Consider the following 12,690-nt stretch of genomic DNA (forward strand, 5'->3'; position numbering starts at 1 on the left):
CTTATTTTTTTGTTCAGGAGGCAGAATGCATTCTCTGTGTTGTGGTGATCTTAATCTTTTGCATGTCGCTTACACAGCCAAATCTCTCAACCATAACCAACTGAGTGTGTGTGTGTGTGTGTGTGTGTGTTTGTGTTTGTACTTATTTCAACACTGCTATCAATGCACATTCTATCATGCTTGGAGTAAATAGATTTATTAAGTTTCAGTTACTTTCCTAAAGCAATTACTTTATTTGAATAGTTTAGTTTCTTCATATCATTAATGTACATTGGGATGTTTTGTGTCATATCAAATGCTATTTTCTTTTTTATTGATCATTTTAGTGTTGTGTGTTACAATGGTGTTTTGTCTATGTGTTTATGACCATGTGCACCATCTATAAATGGGTACTGGTCAAGTTTTATTGACAGGTGGTGATCTTATGTGTCTTTAGAAAACAAGTCAGTTCAAAAATCGCAATTTCTGTGCTTGTATCTTCAAGAAAAACACGACTCTTGTTTCGTCCAAATCTCAAAATCAAAATCAAAATATTTGTAAAGTAAATTTGAGGTAAAACGAGATTTTAATCGTTCTAGATTGGAATCTTTAGATTATATCACTTAAAACATATCGCTATAAATTATATTATACATGTATAAACATCTATTATATTAAATGAAATACCTTATTCAGGGCATTACTAAATAAAAACAAATGAAAGTCTTTTTCCATCTAAACAAACATCTGAAAACAAGAGCTTGATCCATGAGATCATCAAGAGAAAGTAAACATTTTCACAATACCTGTAGGCCTCTGTGGTAAAGCCTCAGTACTTGGAACTCACTACATATTTATAAACGTTTAAAGAATTTTGCAGTAATGGGGAAGCTTTTTTTCATTAGCATAAATAGAGTCAAACAGGATGTGAACAACCAGAGAACTTTTGCCTGGGCAACATAGCACTGCATTCTCAGCACATGCTAAGATTAATGTTTGTAACAATTTACTACAAGTTTTGCAAATATGCAAAGTATGTTGCAGCTGTGAAATACCATATTCAGAATTCAAGAGTCTTTTATTTGCATTTTGTGTACATGACTTTTATATAGAAATACACAAATGAATATGAATATGAAAATAGATGGTGTCACAAGTTTTGGTCTTGTTTTCACACCTAAGATTAAGAAGAGTAAGCACTTGCACAAATATAATCAAACAAACATGGCAGAACAGGTTTTATAATTACCTTATTTTATCATTGAAATGTTCCATCTAATACAAAACTGAATGATTGTAAACCTGTATTTGTACTATAACATATTGAAGCAACAAAGATCTGTTTTTCATGTAACATATGTCTATGCTGTGCTTATTTTTTGTAATTTTTATCAGAATGAAAAAAGTGAGTTACAAATATCTGAGTATTGGTTGCAGAACATAAGAGAAAAACATTGCAAAAAAACAAACAAACAGTGAAGCATGAGTGAAGTGAAGTGACTTTGCTGTTTCCATATCACCACTAGGTAGAGAGGGCATCCGTTTTCACCACCTGCACCTACTTTTTACCCACACTACCAAGACTCACTGCAAAACTCTAACTGTGTATGATTTGCTGGGTGACTACAGCGCCAGAACGAGCACGAATCTTGATTTCTCGAGACATCTGACACCAGGCACAAGTATAACAGCAGCAGACAGTGCAAAGGTCATCACAGCAGGAACCCTGAGGAAGAAAGCGTTTTAATAATACCACTGAATTCATATATGTAAAACATTTTAGTATTAGTTTCTTAGTATTAGTTAAGTATGAACTGGTTTGACCAAAACAAGTTCTTATCCCTTTACCCACAACTGTGGGTGTTATCACTCTGCATGACATATTTCCTGTATTTGACCCAAATGTGCAAGAGAGTGTGAAGACAGCAATACTTCGCTCTTTAAAATAATCTTTAAAATGTCTGTTAAGTAGTCTCTTTGTAACAGACGAGATAATTTAATTGTGGTGCTTCTAATTAAGTGACAAAAATCAGTTGCAAATGTTTAAAAAAATATACATACCTCTGCACCAATAGAATATGCAGTACTTTATGTCTTACTATACCACATTTTTTGGTAATATATAATCAATTAACTTAAACTATAATTTCCCTTGATATTGCATAATTTCGAGGCATGTGAGATCATGAATATGATGGAATAAGGGATACACTTCATTTCTCCACACTGAAGTGGTATTAGAGAGAGAGTTGATTAAAGGTCCCTTCACACCAAGAAAAAATACTTCAAAGATAACTAGATTAATAAAGTTATGAACAAACTTTGAGGTTGACTTGAGAAATCCTAGCCTGAAAGTTTGAAGCTGTAATTGGTAAAAATAAAAATGGTTTAAATTTGAAAGTTTAGTTTTAGAAGACCTGGAAAACCTGCAGTATTTTTATTGGCATGTTATAGAGAATTGTAACATTGAAAAAGAATAATACGATAATAATGTCTGTCCACAATATTATGAAATAAATGCTTTAATAGATTATTAAAGACAATAACAATCCCCATATCTGCTGATTGGCTTCATCACTCTGTCTCCTCTCCACCAGTAAGCTGGTGTGTGGTGGGTGTTCTGGTGCAATATGGCTGCTGTCGCATCATCCAGGTGGATGCTGCAAACTGGTGGTGGATGAGGAGATACCCCCTGACTATATAAAGCGCTTTGAGTGCCTAGAAAAACGCTATATAAATGTAAGGAATTACTATTATTATTATTATTATTATTATTATTGTTATTATTATTATTATTATTATGAAATGTGTTTTGGAGTGTTATGTTGTATTTATTGTCTACTGGCCAGTATTGTTCTTTGACGGTCAATTGAGCAACAAGATCACAGCGCATCTCATTTCTTTCAAAGATGTGTCCTGTTTTCTTGGGTCCTTCTGAGTTCATTCTTTCAAAGTAACCTGTTAAGATGGGTCTCCACGAGAATGCACATTTGTTCTTTGCTTTCTTGGAATTGAGAAACTGCCTTAGACTCAGAAGAAGAAGAAATAGTCAATCTGAAAGTGATTCGGTGACATCGTTACTCTGTGCCAGTGTGGTTATAGATTTTTACTTTTAGAAAAAAAAATTTAAAACAAGATTTTTGTTGTTATAGTACTACTTATAGTCCTTAGTGTGAATGGGCCTAAAAAAATAGCAAATTTTAAAAGAAAATGTTGAAACTAGTGCACACTTCAAAAAAGATACTAAAATAAAAGGTCAACTGAGGTTAACACATGATAAGTATACAACAGGCTAAGGTGAGATGATTACTGTAGGTCTTCTATTCCTGACATGATTTCCTTAAATAGCGTTGACGAGTACTGTGCGTTCACACCGCCGCTGTCGAGAGCGTCAAAAAACGCTCTGACCTGTCCTGCTCACAACGCTGCAGGAAGATTCGTGAGAGCTCTGACTCTCTGACACAGATCAAATTCTTGCATCAGTTCCCTCGATTTACTATTTAGTTCAGTTGATTTATAAATTGTGTGCACGATTTACTAATTAATTCCCTCGATTTTATAAATTGTGCGCACGATTTAGCAAATCAAGGGAACTCAATAGTAAATCGAGGGAACGCAATAGTAATCGTATGCACTTTTTAGCACATTGAGGGAATGAATTAATAAATCATGCACACAATTTATTTATTTTTTCTTGCATGTCATGTGTAGGGTTCCGTATAATGTAAAAAGCACCGTAAAAATACTCTGATGCAAGTAAAACTTCTGCAATTAAAATGTTACTAAGCCCAAGTAAATATAATGAAGTATAAACATTACTTAATGTAAATATAATCAGGGAAATTAGTTTAAAAGTAAACTGGGAGTCTGGGACTACTGTACTATTATTTATTATATCATTAGTTTACTATTCCTATATCGTTACTGCACATCAGCAACTCACCAGGAACATGAACAATCTCAGACACCTTGGTCCACGTATCATTTTTAGTTTTTTTATGTATTTTTTATGTCCCTTTACACAAACAGGGACACATCATAGATTATTGCAAACCCACCACAGCAATAATCAACCTGTCCTCTATTTTGCTTGAGAACTAATGTGGTCAGAGCTGCGTTCTCTGGAATCCTCTCAAGCGGTGGACCTCTACGTTCCGATTGGTTGCTGCCGAACTGCGTCATAGCTCATTACCATAAAGTTGCCCTGATTTCAACTCTTCACAACACTCTCAACGACCAGCAGGTCAAATTCAAAACACTGTAAATATGTTAAGTCATTGTAGTAGTAATAACTGCCTCTTTTTGCCCCAAAAAGTTTCATGACCAATACATTTTATCATGTCAACGGCTATTGGCAGGTGTGGCAAAAAGTAAGTTTTAGACCCTGGTTATACATGGCTAAAGACTAAAGTCATAGTGCACTTCAATCATTAATGAAGGTTTATAGTGCCTCTGACATAGATGAAATACTTCAGTGATTTTATTGTAAGCATTCAGGCTTTTATGTGGTTATGCTGTACTACCATAAAGTCAGGGCTATATGCTTACATTTTTAATGAAAATAAACAAAATAATTCATTCTAAATGGATGATTCATTCAGGAATGAAGCAAGTGACTGTCTTTAGAAATGGGTCACGCAATCACTGATTCACCCAATTCATTCAAACGCAGATTCATTCACAACCAAAACACCGCTGTGTTTCTGAGATGCACAATGGCTTGGAACAATTTTTCATTGGCCAAATAGATCAAAACAGACAATATAGTGTTTAAAGAAGTGTTATATATAATCAATATCACATTTGCAATCGTGCTGATAATTAGGGAAAACTGCATTCTTATTTGTGTGCTTACTGAACTATATGGTATTTTATAAATGTGACCCTGGAGCACAAAACTGGCGTATATTTTTAGCAATAGCCAAAAAAAACATTGTATGGTTCAAAATTATTGATTTTTCTTTTATGCCAAAAATCATTACGATATTAAGTAAAGATCATGTTCCATGAAGATATTTTGTAAATTTCCTACCGTAAATATATCAAATCCTAATTTTTTATTAATAATATGCATTGCTAAGGACATAATTTGGACAAATTTAAAGGCGATTTTCTAAGTTTTTAGATTTTTTTGCACCCTCAGATTCCAGATTTTCAAATATTTGTATCTTGGCCAAATATCTCCCTATCATAACAAACCATATATCAATGAAAAGCTTTTTATTCAGCTTTCAGTTGATAAATATAAATTTCTAAAAATTGGTCCAGGGTCAAAAACATAAACTCTGTAACCTTGTAAACACAGACACAAAAACAATGTTCAATCACTGAAGTTGTAGCCTGTAATACACTACTTTTTCATGTTTGCTGTGATGACTAAATTTGTGAAAAGTAGCCATTAGCAGTTTTGCAGTGTAGATGCATTTTGGAAGTTGTAGTTTTTAATTTGACTGTATTATTCAAGTATTTATGAGCTTTGATTGTATCACTTCGCAGCTCTGGCCCAAATATATTTTTAAAGACACAGGCAGTTTTTGAATTTCTAAATTGTGTGATTTCACTGGTTTTGAAACAACTGCCACTTCTCTTTGTCTTTCACTGGGAACCAACTTTACAAACATCTGTTCTTCTGTTCTTAAAAAAACAAGAAGTGGGTGAATTATATCGGGTGGAAATGGGGAAATGAAATCTCTCCTGGGGTTTTCACTTGTAGTTGTAGTAGTTAAAGCACTTATTAAAGAAAAAGATACAAATAAGTACAAATTCATTGAAATTCCTTGTATACAAGTTTTCAAGGACACTTTAGAGATTGGCATAACATAAGTCACAATGGGACCATTCACCAAAATATGAAACTTCTGTCATCATTTACTCACCCTCATGTTGTCCCAAACCTGTATGACTTGTTTTCTTCCGCAAAACACAAATTAACATATTTTGAACCAATGATGAACATTTTGAACCAATTATGTTCTGGACCCACATTAAAGCTGCAGTAGGTAACTTTTGTAAATATATATTTTTTACATATTTGTTAAACCTGTCATTATGTCCTAACAGTAGAATATGAGACAGATAATCTGTGAAAAAAATCAAGCTCCTCTGGCTCCTCCCAGTGGTCCTATTGCCATTTGCAGTTACGGACCGCTCCCGGTAAGAAATCAACCAATCAGAGCTGCGGCCCGAAACTTTGTTTATGTTCAAAATGTAGAAAAAGCGAGTACACCATGAATCCATTTTCCAAACCGTGTTTTTGGCTTGTCCTGAATCACTAGGGTGCACCTATAATAAGTGTTTATATTGTGACTATTTTAGATTGCTTCGGGGGTACCGCGGCGGAGTAACCTCGTACCTTTGTGATTCTTCATAGACATAAACAGAGAGAAGTAGCTCCGGCTACAATGTTCTTCCGCAAGACGCAAGCAGTTCTGTTTATTAACCGCTAGAGCGTCAAAAGTTCCCTACCGCAGCTTTAAATGGACATAAACAGTCAACTTATTTTTCAGTTTGTATTTCACAGATGACAATATAATAGAGGTTTAGAACAAAATGAGAGTGAGTAAATGATGAAAGGATTATAATTTAGATTGTACACATGCAGCCAAACACCTGAGCCATAAATGCAATGTGACTAATGACGTCATGACAATGCTGTTTGGAGAACAGTAGCCTGCTTTTAGGAACCCTGTCTTTTTTTTTATAAATCACCCTTCTCTCAATTTCATGTGTGTATGAACTCACATTAATGTTATATTGTTCTCTCATTTTCTGACGCAGACAGCAGGAAACCAGCAGACAGCAGTCCAGCAAGGGCATGCAGAAACACCAGCCAAACTGAGATGCAGTCTGACACTGCATACAGGGGAAACACCAAAGGGCACAACAACCTGAAACACACAGGAGGGTTGATTTAGTTCTGGGCCTGCAGTAAATTTAAAGGTGAGCTCTTTTACACCTTCGTCCAAGTTGGAGGTTGAACAGATCTTGCTGGTGCTGCATTTTAGCATTTTCTAAAGTATTATCAATCTGATCTATCTATCTATCTATCTGTCTCTCTCTCTCTCCGTGTGTGTGTGTGTGTGTGTGTGTGTGTGTGTGTCTCTAATATATATATATATATATATATATATATATATATATATATATATATATATATATATATATATATATATATATACACAAAAACACAAGTTTAGAACATGACATCTGAGACACACACACCCTGTGGTTTAGAAATAAAAGATATTCTAAAGTTAACTAGATGATATCATAAAGTTGACCTACATCAATTATAAATTTTTTCCAATTACATTTTGTGCTTTAACAAGAAGGTGTGCATACTTTTTGCAGTAATTCCCAGCGTTTACGCAGAAGTTATAGATTTCATAACATCAGAACAGGTTTGGAATCAGGCAGGATTTACCATTCAAACAAGTTACAACAAAGAAAAGGGATCCGTGAAATTCATGGGTCAGTAGGTGACTTACAAGTGCCCATATCAGAACAGCAGTCACAGAGGCCTGTAGTCCAGGTACCAGATGAGACATGCTGGGTTGTCACAATAGTAGTAGATTGTACTGCCATGACTGTAAGGGACGGAGGGAGGAAGCAAGGGTTGGGGAGGGGATGTGGGGTGAAGGGAGAGAGAGAAAAGGAGATGAAGACTGTGAAATTTAAAGGGGTCATTTCATTTTTTCTTTCTCTTTGGAGTGTTAAAAACACTTCCAAAAGAGAAAACAATTAGAAATCAGTGGTTAAGTACCTACAACACTGTTCTGGAACAGTTCAACCCAATTATTCAGATGTGTGCAGCCCATTTTATGGAGAATGAGGACCGTTTCAAGGAGGAGTAGCTTACAATGACATTGTCTGTAAAGTGGGGCAATTCCAACTTTGCAAGGACAGTCTGGGGCATCTTGACTCAGTCTGTAAGTATGTTTACATATTTACTAATGATTCAAACACAAGTTTTGAGCACTGTAGAGTAGCGCTTGTTGTTTGTCGTTTCTCCTATCACAAATGCAGACATGGTTTCAGGAATTCTGAAAATTACAATGCATTGGACAACTGGCCAATCAGAGCACACCTCATTTTTCAGAACTATGAGCTTTGTAAAAATCCTTGCATTTCAGAAAGGCAGGGCATAGAGAAACAATAATTTACAGTACTTGGAAAATAATGTGTTTTTGAACCTTAAACACCATAAACACATTGCATTACATCAAATAATGTTATTTTTGGCAACGTCATATGACCCCTTAATCATGCCTTATTTCAGGTTTAGAGGTGCCAACCTATTTGGAATGTGTTTTTTTTTTACAAATTTCTTCCGCACATTCTATATCCCATTGAAATGTAAACTGAATTCAGAGCTTGTCATTAACTCCCTTAAAAGCTATAGAGTTTTGAATGTGAAGGTTAAAGGTACAGTTAATTGTTTCCACAATGAGATTACTGAAGAGGAAAATAACTGGTTGGACAATTTAAGAGATAAAATAGGCCTACAACTTCATGAAAATGTATTCTACTCTTATATATAAGCATTAAGTAGCATATAAAGCGATCAGACTGTGATTATTGCCATAGTAAAATATTTCGATAATTAAACAATAGAGACTTAGCAGGGTCTCATAGAAATCTTTTCGCATTAAACACTCGATCATTTAAAGAAACAAATCCTTATTATGCAATTATTTAGTTAAATTTCGATGGCTTTTTGGTAAGATTTCTTAAGACAAATATAAACTAGATTGAAACATTTCGACATCTTAGTAAATAAACGAATGATTTACCTTGCTTTCAGTTGCTGTGGTGGTCTGCAGTGAAATGAAACCAAACTCGAAGGTCCTGCCACAAAAAAAAAAAGAAAAAAAAAAAGTTTTTGCTTCAACTGCTTCAGCGGAAGGCGTGTCAACAATGTAGACAGTAACAAAGTATTTACTTGAGGTTTTTCTTCTTCTTCAGAACGCCTAGAAGTGATTTCCCAGCATATGTTTTTTTTTAACAGTGACCAGTTGCAAATGTGATATTTATACTACACTTCAATAAGTTCAGCATCTCGGTGTTTGACTTGAAGCATAGCACTGACTGTTCTGTGTATGACGTCAAAGTAGGCTACAACAAGAGCAATTAGAGAGCATTTTTGAAACTTTTGTTTTGATGTAATTTAATTATTGCTGTTTTGCTTATGTTGTTGTTTAACCATTGTTGCCGTTGTAAAGTTATATAGCTACAGTTATGTTGCTGGGTTTTAATTTAATCAAATGTGGATGAATAGCTTTACGTAGATGTGCGCACACACTATGGCAAGCCGTTTTAACATTTAATCTGTAAATCGCACTTGCATCTAATTAAATGTTACTAGTACTTATTTTTTAGATATTATTTTTTTTTCTATTAAGTACTAGTTCTTATTCATTAACTACTAGTGCTTACTGCTTATCCTTTTGGTACTAGTGTCTTTTGTAAAGTTACCAATACTTATTGAGTACTAGTAACAATAGAGTACTTAATCATTAGACACTAGTATATTTTCTGTAGAAAAGGCTGGCAATGTATATAGCCATTAAGGCCCTGGTATACTTCAAAATAAATAGAAGAACAAACTGATATGACGTAATTTCAAACAAAATCAGGCCAAAGTTCATTTTAAGTTCGTTTCGCCAGTTTGAAACAGCTCACCAAAGCAAACTTTCTGGGGGAGTCCATTTTGGCTCCTAAACACCTTTGAGCTTCCTTTGGTCCATGGCGGTTACGCAATTGGTGGGTGTGTTCTGGAACTAACCTTCTTTGACATGTAATTTTTTTTCCAGGGATACCTTTCTAATTTAACAGAGATATAGAACAGTATCTCCTAAATACACTGGAGTGACGAATAGCTGAGCTGGCACAAATATGTCCACACCTGTACAATGGTTCGCGGAGAGACATTAACGATTCAAAGAAAGCATTTAATTCCTAGAAAGATATTTCTACGAACTTGGGGCTGACGACCTGGAGCTATGCAAAAAGTGATGCAGAGAAACATTCCAGACAAGTTTTCTAAAGCCATGAAAAGAATGAAAGTGAAAGTGACATTCAACTACGTATGGTGACCCATACTCAGCATTCGTGCTCTGCATTTAACCCATCCAAAGTGCACACACACAAACCATGAACACACACCCAGAGCAGTGGGCAGCCATTTATGCTGAAAGGAAAGAGTTTAAAGATATAAGATAGCAAGTACCTAATACATGTGTTTCAAATAAATGTTACACCATACTGCTGCTGTTACTGTTGTCCTTTCAATAAGCGAATTTAAAGGCTATACAATAAATGAAATACCAAACGAACATACAATAATAATCCTTTGTTTTTTATCAAAAGTAAATCATGACACCACATAAAATATAAAAAGGTTACAATTTATCCATTAAAAACAATAATTGAACACTAATAAAATAAAGTAACACACTGACTCTATATATTTACATCTATATATTTATAATATTTTTTCCACATAATGCTAAAGTTTTCAGACAATGAGATACTTCCCATAAAGGACTGATTATGGAAACGGTATGGTTCTTTTGTATAGCAAACATGATACTTGTCTCTGAACTGCTGCTAATTATTATTCTTTTGTCTATAATATTCTGACCATTGGTGACCATCTCACACCTAGATTGTGACCATTTATAATTTCAGAGTTGTTGTGTTTAGGGCATACTTGCAAGCATCACAACACATGTTTATATTAATCTATATCCCGCCTCCAGCAGCGCGAGGGTGTTGGAATGTTCGAAAAACAGTATACCTGCTCAGCCTTTTTCGAACTTCTTTTTGCCCCCAAATGAAGAACGAAAAATACCTTTGTTTGAAGTATACCGGGGCCATTAGTGCCCCCTTGTGACTTTAAGAGGTTTTGCACTGATGACTTAGCATTTCCCTTTAACAATCCATGATTTAAAGGGGTCATATGATATGAGTTCAAATTTTCCTTTCTTTTTGGGATGTTACAAGCTCTTGGTGAATAAAATTTAATTTGTAAAGTTTCAAAGTCTCAAATCCAAAGAGATATTCTTTATAAAAGTTAACACTCATCCATAGCCCCCTGAAATGACTCGTTCTGACACGCCCCCACATATCTATGTCAGTATGTAGGAATATTTGCATAATGCCACCCTGATGTACATGAAAAGAAAGTATTGTAGTATTGTTGTTGCTGCTGCTACCCTGTTGTATAGACGCTGTGTGTTTCAATGTGAAAGCGAAACTATGTTTGGCCCTCCAAAAGAGGACGTGATCCGCTTCTTCATGCCTGAGGCTGATCCGTGCTGGTCGCTGAGGAAATACATCAACTTTGCACTGTGGACCACTGAATCACATGAGGTTGCTGCAAGACCAAGGTACGCTCCTTCATATAATCTGCCTGCTGCACTGTTCTCAAGCCGCCCGCCTCTGCTCATTCAAGCCGGCCACGGCTCACTCTAGGCCCCTGGCTTCTGCTCACTCAAAACGCTGTGCTGTTTTGTTGAGAAAGTGAAACTACTTCGTTTTTGCCTTATAAAAGAAAACACAACTAGTAATCATGTTTATATCAGGTTTATAATGGGTTTTATGTTTTTGTCTAATCGCTCTGGCTGCACAAGGCATCACAATATGTTAAGCGGCATAACATTCATTTCCATCACATGATTGAGACATTCGGCCAATCACACTGCACTGGGTATCTGGCAAATCACTGCACACCTCACTTTTCAGAGAGATGAGCCTTGTGAAAATCGATGTGTTTCAGAAGGTAGAGGAGAAACAATAATGTACAGTATGTGGAAACCCTTAACCTAAAACCGCATAAACATATTTAATTACACCAAATACACAAAATAATGTTATTTTTTGTGGCATCATATGACCCCTTTAATAGTACTAACAGGACACAATTCAGAGCATTGACATTATTCGCTGTTGTTGTTTTTCTATTTAGTGCGTTCATATACAAGTGAGTGATTGTTGCTGTATTTGAAGGCATAATTTTGTGTTATTGCTAGTTGCTAATTATAATTGTGCATGTGCGATTTTTACATTTTACAATTTACGCATTGTGTATTGCATCATCCATATGGCACCAGTGTACACATATGAGAGATGGTTAAATAACAATATCGGTGTATAATACTGTAAACTTAAAGTCACTTTGAGTATGTGTATAGTATTATTTACTGAATAAGTGGGATGTTTGTGGTATTTAAGCCATATTTATCTGTTCTTCCTAGCTCACGTGTCAGAGAAAGTGATGCCATTTTCACAAGTGCTAATCTAGTCTGTACATGTCTGAATCGATCATTAAATCACTAATTTGCCACTATGCCATATTGCTATTATGTTTAAATATAAATATTAGGGGTGCTCCGATCACGATCGGCCGATCGTTATGCGCATCTCGTCAGTAAAGCCGGTTCTCTAATCAGCGGTTAATTGCATCAGGTGCGTGATTGCTCATAGAGCAGCTGTTACTACACAGAGCCGTTGTTAATAGAGAACATGCGCAAATCACGTTAATTTTCAGCGTTTTTTGGCGCATCTTCTCAGTTAACAACGGCTCTGTGTAGTAACAGCTGCTCTATGAGAAATCAGGCACCTGATGGAATTAATCGCTGATTAGAAAACCGGCTTTACTGACGAGATGCGCATTAACGATCGGCCGATCGTGATCGGAGCACCCCTAAT

At 35.4% G+C, this 12,690-nt stretch overlaps 1 protein-coding gene across 1 annotated transcript; it reads right to left on the reverse strand.

Annotated features, from left to right (window-relative positions):
- Positions 1 to 1,038: 1,038 nt before the first annotated feature.
- LOC128017219 (placenta-specific gene 8 protein) lies at positions 1,039 to 9,029 on the reverse strand. The gene is made up of 5 exons (XM_052602490.1): positions 8,921 to 9,029; positions 8,772 to 8,826; positions 7,467 to 7,565; positions 6,721 to 6,866; positions 1,039 to 1,705 (listed from the first exon to the last, which is right to left on the reverse strand). The coding sequence occupies exons 3-5, from the start codon at positions 7,561 to 7,563 to the stop codon at positions 1,577 to 1,579; spliced, it is 372 nt and encodes a 123-aa protein (XP_052458450.1). The 5' UTR covers positions 7,564 to 7,565; positions 8,772 to 8,826; positions 8,921 to 9,029; the 3' UTR covers positions 1,039 to 1,576.
- Positions 9,030 to 12,690: the final 3,661 nt, after the last annotated feature.

This window comes from Carassius gibelio, chromosome A7 (assembly GCF_023724105.1).
Source record: "Carassius gibelio isolate Cgi1373 ecotype wild population from Czech Republic chromosome A7, carGib1.2-hapl.c, whole genome shotgun sequence".
NCBI classification, from domain to species: domain Eukaryota; kingdom Metazoa; phylum Chordata; class Actinopteri; order Cypriniformes; family Cyprinidae; genus Carassius; species Carassius gibelio.